Genomic DNA, 8860 nt, shown 5'->3' on the forward strand with positions numbered 1-8860 from the left:
ATGTGTTGCTTACATGGAAAGAAATACCTCTGCAAAAAATGGACTCGCTAGATGGCGCTGGAGTTGAGATATTTGGAAAAATGGCATTTATGGTCCAATTTGGTTGATAATCGGAATATATATTACAGGTGTGGCCAAACATTTAGCTTTTAAGGGCTACTTTTTCCATAAAATATAGTCTGCGGTCGACTATGGATACGGGCAAATAATTTTAAAATTTTAGAAGATAATTAAAGAAGTCAATATCACCGATTTAAATTGCAAACTTCCACTTTTGGTCAAAAATTACATTTTCACACTATTAGAAAGAGAAAAACACCTTACATTGGCTATGAAACACCGCTATTATGCACCTATTTAATTGAAATCACGTGACAAGCAAAAAATTTATGCGTTTTAAGAAAGTTGTGCAAAATATGCTGAATATGAGTTAGCAGGTTTGCAATCTAAGCCTACGATATATTTTTTATATTATGAATTCAAACAATATTTATTAAAATTTTAAAAAATACAATGTTAAGAAATAAATACGAACAAAACATATTTTTTATTTTATGAATTCCAACAATATTAATTAAAATTAAAAAAAAACAATGTCAAGAAATAAATACGAACAAAACAAATTTTAAGCATACAATTTTTATTTGGATGAAACTTGGCATTGCATAAGAGCAGCAAGTTTCTTAAAATTTGGCTCATATGAACTTAAAGCAATTCTTAAGCACGACTCAAAATGTAGATCCGTTATTTGCGATCGCTGTTTTGTTTTGATCGCATTCATATAAGAAAATGCGGATTCACATAAATATGTGGAGCCAAAGAAGGCATTGAAACGAGCAACAATTGTCCAAATATTTGGATATTTATCTTTGCTTATTAATTTCCAAAAATTGCTATCTGAAACCATTGCTTTTAGATTTATATCGCATTTAATATTTAGTATTTCTTCTTCTAATTCTGCTACATTTGTAGTATTAAGAAAATTGTGAAGTTTCTGTGCAAGACTTTCAACGTCGATGTCATTAAACGGGTAAGATAAAAAACAGGCAATATCTTCAAGTTCACTTAGTTTGAGAAATCTTCTATCAAATTCATTTAGAAGCATTCCAATAACATCAGCATATTTGTCGTAAGCAACAGTCTTGTTATTTTTAGATTCATCTGCCAGATTTTGATAGCGTTTTAAATCACGACGCTTTAGTTGCATCGCAAGCATATTTAATTTTTCCTTAAATGACTTCAAAATGTTAATCATATGTATTATTGTTTTACCTTTACCCTGTAGTTGCTGATTTAATCGGTTTAATTTTTCAGTAACATCACAGAAAAAAGTAAGATCGAGAAACCATTCTTGATCATTTAATTGCGGATATGAATCACCTTTAGATTGTAAATATGAGGTTATTTGTGGCAGAAGTTCTCTAAATCTTGCTAAAAATGTAGCATGACTTAACCATCTTACATCAGTATGAAATAATAGTTCATTGTGTTCTTCACCGCATTCATTCAGCAAAGCGCGAAACTGACGACGTGACAAACTTTTAGATCTTATGGAATTTACAATTTTAAACGCAACATCCATAACACGATTGAATTTTAACACTTTTGAACATAATATTTGAGTATGTATGATACAATGATAGTCAATAAAATTTGGAATGTCATCATCACCTTTACACAAAGCAACGAAGCCACTTTTGTTGCCAATCATTGCTGGAGCCCCGTCAGTGGTTGTTGATACCAACTTGCAGATTGGAAAATTTGTTCGTGCAATATAATTTTGAAATAAATCAAAGATATCTTGACCTCTTGTGCGATCATGCATCGGAATAATAGTTAATAATTCTTCTGTAACCAACATATCATCGAAAACCATTCGAATAAAAACACATAATTGTGTAGTACCGATATAGACCGTAGATTCGTCAAACTGCAGCGATAATACAACGCATTTATTAATGTTTTCATGTAAAATGTCTTCAAGATTTCGGCTCATTCCTTCTGTTCTACGCATAACTGTATTTCGCGATAACGACATATTTTTGATTAATGTCATTATTTCAGATTTATTTTTAAAATTCTGAAACAATTCTTCTCCGGCTTTAATGAATGCCTCTTTCCATATTTCCCCATCTTGAAACGGTTTGTTGTGTTTAATCAAAGTTTCAGCGACTTTGAATGAAGCAATCGTAGCTGCTCTTCGAATTTGTATTGTATTTTAAAAAACTATTTTGTTGTGCAGTTATTTGTGCCTTCAGTTGTTGCACTTTTGTTTTTCTTAACGCAGTGCCACGTGGATAATCTTCTTCGTAATTTTTATGATTTGTTAGATAATGTCTTTTAACGTTCTCTTTCTTAGACAAAGCTACTGTCGCATTGCAAATAAAACAGATACATTTATCTTTCATCATAGTAAAGAAATAATCTTCTTCCCATTCACTGTGATAACGATACGTTTTTTTCCTGCTTGTACTTGGATTATTCATTCTAAAATAATAGGGTTAAATATTATTTTAGAATTTACCTACTAAAGATATTATTACGGAATATTTAAAACAATAACTAACATACTTACTTCTGTTCGCTATAACTGACTGTCACTTCACCGGCTGTCACTTTACTATCTAACTCTCTAACACACACTGATACTGATATGCGCCCTGTCTATGTTCGCTACAGAGAAAAAGCAAGTTGAGACCCACGGCCACACAGCTACCAACTAGCGCCGACAGAGCGCGTTCAGTATTACTACATTGTTTATCTTATCAGGATAAATATAAACAGTATGTGTATGTTTCACAAATAATTTATTATTGTAAGATTAAATTATAGAATTAAGAATTTCAATCGTTTATTCAAGTTAGAACAAATTGTTCAACTTTGGCTTCGCGGGCTACTTTTAAAACCTTTGCGGTCGACCGGTCGACCGCGGTCAACTTGTTGGCCATCCCTGATATATTAGTTACATGAAAATAAATAGTTTTGCAAAAAATGGACCCGTTAGGTGGCGCAGAGGTTGAGATATTTAGAAAAATCGTATTTATAGATCGATTTGGCTCATATTCAGAATATGAATATTAGTTAGGTGAAAAGAAAACGTTTTGCGAAAAATGGACCCACTGATGGCGCCGGTGTTGAGATATTTACGAAACAAGCAAGGAAATATACAAACAGCCTTTTTTTATATTTATATAAAAGGATTGCTTTTTATATATATATATATAGAATATATATCTACGGGAGAAGGTATATATATCCTCTCCCGTATTAACCATTGTCAGTGGCGCCGATGTAGAGATATTTACGAAACAGACAAATTCAAAAACAGACTTTCTTCTTCTATATATAGAAGGCAATGTTCGTATGCGTGTGTCCGCTATAGACTAAGAAATAACTGGACCGATTTACGCGCGGGTTTTTGCAGAATGGTCCGCGTTGTCCAGAGAAGGTTTAAAGCTATTGAAATTCTCGATCTGACTAGTAGAATGAAAGTTAGGGATATTTTGAACCAACTATTGTTTTTAGAGAGTAGTTTGAATTAAATCCGATAGGTAGTGTTGTTGTTTTGGCAGTTGCATATATTTACATTCTGACTTTTAGAAATTAGAAGGTTAAATTTTGTTAAGTTATTTAAAGTATAGTTTTTTAATGTTTTCAAACTTTCAACTGTGTTCATTTAATGTTCAAATCTTGCAAAAGCAAAACAGTGCGGAGTCTGCTAGTTATTAATAAATAATTAAAAGATAAAATGTATTTAGTATATACAGATTTAGATATCAAAAACTAAACTATTCATTCTCTAATCTTTTTTATGATTATCTTTTGCTTTAAAATCTGTTTATTTTTGTTGAACAGTATCAGGAAATGTAATAGTACTTTATAGCAATAAAATTTAAAGTTCTTCAATTTCATATAATTTTTTTCATAAAATAACCTTTTGTTGCTAATTATTACTTACCTTCTTCGAGTTGTTTTTAACACTACTTCTACCGGATACTTCACTTGTTAATGAGCCAATGGTAATCCAAAAAAATATTCTGGAGGAAAATTTCTAATAATTTGAAAATCAACGTTTTAATCTTTAATAATATTATATTATTCATTTCTTTTCCTTAAAATTATCAGATATTTATTTAAAAAAATGAAATTCTGGTATTGTTGTTGTTTTAATATATTAATGTTGTATTTTTTATGAGTTACTATATAAATATCAACGAATTATGGGTATAGCAATAAAACGATATAATTTGTGGTAGGAAACAATAAATTTTCACATTCATTATTTTGAGAATTGCGTTTGTCAGCACCTTCAAGTTGTACAGTTTTCCTACTGTCGCTATCTGTTAAAATGAAAGCTCTAGTTACATTATCAACAGTCACGTATTCGTTTTGAAAAGTGGAAACATTTAACACAAACCGCAACCGTTGTAACATTTTAGGAAGTGTTGGTTTAATTATTTCAGTTTTATCAAGTTGCGAAATATTTATATTGGAATAGAATCTATCATGAATAATACAATTTTGAATTGTAAATATCAGGAAGTTCCACATTGTTCATAATAAACCACAATCATAAAAAACAAATGGTAATTCTTTTTTTATTCAAAATGGCTATATTAATTATATTTGGAGGTGAAAGAATCATATTTGTGGTAATGGAGAAAAGGTGGTTTATCATCAGTAGTATAGTGAAAAACTTATATAGATGTAATATTTTATATAGACGTAACGAACTGCTATACTTTCTGTCTTACTCTCACTCAGAATTTCCTCACATTTAAAAAAAAATTTATGGATGTATTCATGCGTGTATTAATTCGCATTGAAATGTATAAGCTAGAAAATAAATTATATTTTTAACACGGACGTTTCACTTTAATTTTTATTTTTTAGGTAAAAATTTCGTGTTATTTCAAAAGTGTTATGGGTAAAATATCAGTATCATATATGATCTAAATAATAATAAATGCTTCCCGTTCAGGTAATAAATGCTCTTTGACGTTTATTTTATATATATATATATATATATTCGAACCAGTACGTTACATTATTATTATTATTGGATTCTCAATTTAATTTGTTGGTTTTGTTTTTAGAAAAAAATTTGTTTCTAAAGGCATAAGTATCTTTTGACATAATGGAGTATAAAATAAGATTATTGCAACCCAGCGGATTAGTCTAGTGGTAAACTCGTTCGTAAATTACCCAATTTCGAAGGCGAAGTTCTCAGGTTCAAATCCTAATAAAGGTAGTTGATTTTATTCGGATTTGAATACTAGATCGTGGACAACGGTGATCTTTGGTGGTTGGGTTTTCAATTAACCAAACGTCTCAGTAATAGTCAGCTTAAGTTTGTTCAACTCTACACATTTACCCATACAGTTACATTGCACTAACAATTCGTTAATGACTAATAAATAATACTAATAAAAAGTTATAAAAAAAAATTATTATTTTAAAGTACATATTATTCATATATCTATTATTTTAACGTGGAGTTTTGTTTCTTATGTATGTAGCAATTGTTTAAATTTGCTTTTCGTTTATATTTACACGTCAATTTTTTGTTTTTCTAAGTAGCTGCTGGCCTCCGTGGCGTGAATGGTAGCATCAAGGCCTTTCATCTGGAAGTCCCGGATTCGAATCCCGGTCAGGCATGCCATTTTCACACACTATGAAAATTTAGGTTAAAAAAGAAAAGTGTGTATATCTGAATGATACTTTGATTATAGACACAGTTCTTTCAATGTTTGTTGAATAGTATTTTACTATTTATCATTTCGTGAATTTATTTTTAATTTGTTGCTTATTACCTTATTTTTTATTTTCATAGGATAAATTCGATAATTTTTAATGAATATTTTAAAACAGTCTTGGTCATGTAAGTAGAATGTAATTCAAATATATTATTTTAATTGTATTATTATTGCAGCACAGTTTATTTCTTATTTAGGTATATTTTAATTTTTGATTACGATTGTAAATAAAAGTATATTATGGGGTCGTTATAATGTTGTTAATTCAAAAAAGCCTGGAATTATGGGGACAAGGATATTACGAATCAATTTATTAATTTTGTCCATTAAGTATTAATTTTTTTTTATAGTCGCATCAACAATCAACAATTATAGTCATTGGCGTCTTATCAGTGTAACGTAACTGTACCTGTACAATGAGTAGTTTTGAACAAACTGAGGCCGACCATTCCTTATTAATTTTTGTATACGTTTGTAAATAATATCTGGTGTTTAAGCAAGTATAGTAAAGAAATCTAGCTTTATAGTTGTTTCAATATTTGTCTGTTGTAATTTATATTATTGAAATTGTAATTAGTATTACTTTTATTTTAAGTAGTTAAATAAAATTGTTTTTGGTGAAGAAGACTGGCAATATTGATAGAATTTTAAAAATCAAATTTATTTATTAATTTATTTATTATCGTTGTTATAAGGTTTTATATTTCCTTTTTATACTGCATATACGTTTTTATAATTTATTATAAATTTTCAATTTTAATTTTTTATAATACTTTATTTTTAACACTCCTCAGAGTTTAAATGACCATGAACAACGTGTCAGATGTTCAAATTTGTTTTATTCTGTTGCGTTTGATTTATATTCATTAAAAATACTTTATGGAGGGCATCGATGTGTAACTTCATCCGCCCTCGTTAGCTTCTTTAAAAAGGTGAATAAAACCACCAGTAGAATCGTCAGATAGAAGGATGTATAGGGCTCTTACATTTTAATTTATAGCTGTTAAATTTTCAGTTGAAATGGGCGATTAAAAAGATTTTTTTTTTCTTATAATATATGATGGATGTATTTATTAACATTCTTGTTCAACAGATTTTTCTTTATGTAGCACTCGGTTACGGAGGAGTCTTCAACGAAGCATTTACAGTTAAGGAATTCTAAAAAAATAGCTGTAGGTTTACCACAGTCTAATGGTTGTTTCTACGTGATTTCAATATATCAGTCGAAGTGATGCGATGCCGTTAGCACATGCCATTAAAATTTGCATGCCACAATTTTGAAGAAACGGATTCAGCATTGAAAAATGTTCCTTCATTCACAAAGGAATGTATGTATCTGAAAATTTAGATCCCGTAAGAGATGAAATGCAGTAAGAAACGTAAAATAATCTTCCCATCGTCATTTAGTTTCATTAGCTTATTTGAATATCTTTGTTCAAAAGATTCTTAGTAAAGGTTTACAGATGCATCTATATAAAATTCAAGTAACGTAGTCATTAAGTGATAGACGGAATTTACCGCGGTTTTTCTGGATATTTTAATCATGTGATGGAAGACACAAACCTTTATTCGAAGAATATGTGAATCAAAATTGTGTCCTTTAGGATGTAGCATTCAGGTTTTTTTCTTTTTTTAACCTTCAGAACCACAGTAAGGTATTACTTCAGAGGATGATATGTATGAATATAAATGAAAAAAATTAACAATTAGTATAATCCACCTTACTAACATGTTGATATATTCTCTAGATCTTTTGGCTTACTTGGAAGCCATCATTAGAAATTAGAATTAATGCATTAAAGTCAAAAGTTTAAAAAAATCATACTTAAAATTTAAAGTCGAGGAGTAGGAACGGACAGTCATGACTGTTTTAAAATTTTAACTATGATTTTTAAAACTTTTGACTTTAATGCATTAATTTTAACTCCTGACGATGTCTTTCAAGCAAGCCGAAAGATCTAGAGAACATCTCAACGTGCTGGTAAGGTGGATTATATTAATTGTTAATTTATTTATTTAACATACCAGCGGTACCATGTTTGTGAAATTGAATATAAATGAGTCGCCTGAGATGTGTGGTTACGAAGCCAACCACACAAGCCAACTACAAGGCGGTACGACTACTGGCAGGACTACCTCCAATGAGGTTATTAAGGAACGAAATCAGACACGTAGAGGACTGGCACCAGGAAAAGTCAGGCAGCAGCTTACAGCGGCCTGGCAAGACCAGTGAGACACGTTGGAGAAAGGGAGGTGGACCTGGAGCCTCATCGCACGGATTGAATCGTGCCAAAGCAGAAGGCATGGGGAGCTTAATTACTACCTTACACAGCTCCTCACTGGTCACGGTAATTTTGGAGCTTACCTGCACAGATTCCACCTACGTGCAGACCCTAGGTGCGTCTAGTCCGTGGAAGTAGATACCAAAGAGTACACCTTCTTCGACTGTGGAAAATAGGTGCCGCTACGGAGAGACCTCGTGGTCCTCCGACTGACATCAGACAATATGCTGGAGTATATGCTCAGGGGAGGTAGAGAGTGGCTTGCAGTAGCAGAAGTACCCGCAAAGATTCTGCAAGAAAAGGAGCATGGTGGACACCTGAACAAATAGTGGGAAAAAACGGGATGCAACCATGTCTAGGGTGCCTTGGCTGATTCAAATGAGGAGGCGAAGCTCCCCGATAATAACATGCGGACCGTCCAGAAGAACACAGAAGACCAGCGAAAAACCTCAGGAATTGAGGAGTAGGATACCGGACTAGCGAGCGAAGGGAGGAGAGACAGCCCTGTGCAGAACTGGCGTTTGTTCGTGCTTGCGTGGATGGGCTACAGTGATGAAGCACGGAGACTCTGAACACACTGAGCTCGAAGGCACCTCCTGGTGCTAACTAATGCTTAAATGTGGTCTCGGGAGGAGGGGCGCTGGTTAGGTGGAAGTTTTGTCGGTAGGGCGCAGGCTACATACGCCGTAACATCTGCGAAACCTGTTAGCGAGCTCGACACTTTGTCCGGAAATGGGATTACTCCCCTAACCAGAGGAAAAAAAATAATTAAAAACTAACAAAGAACACCGGTATCCACGATCTGGTATTCAAATCCGTATA

General features: G+C 32.1%; 1 protein-coding gene across 1 annotated transcript; it reads right to left on the reverse strand.

Moving 5' to 3' along the window:
• Nucleotides 1-640: 640 nt before the first annotated feature.
• On the reverse strand, nt 641-2038 carry LOC142325781 (general transcription factor II-I repeat domain-containing protein 2-like). The gene has a single exon (XM_075367811.1). It carries the CDS (start codon nt 2036-2038, stop codon nt 641-643), a length of 1398 nt encoding a protein of 465 aa, XP_075223926.1.
• Nucleotides 2039-8860: the final 6822 nt, after the last annotated feature.

This window comes from Lycorma delicatula, chromosome 5 (genome assembly GCF_047948215.1).
Source record: "Lycorma delicatula isolate Av1 chromosome 5, ASM4794821v1, whole genome shotgun sequence".
Classification (NCBI taxonomy): domain Eukaryota; kingdom Metazoa; phylum Arthropoda; class Insecta; order Hemiptera; family Fulgoridae; genus Lycorma; species Lycorma delicatula.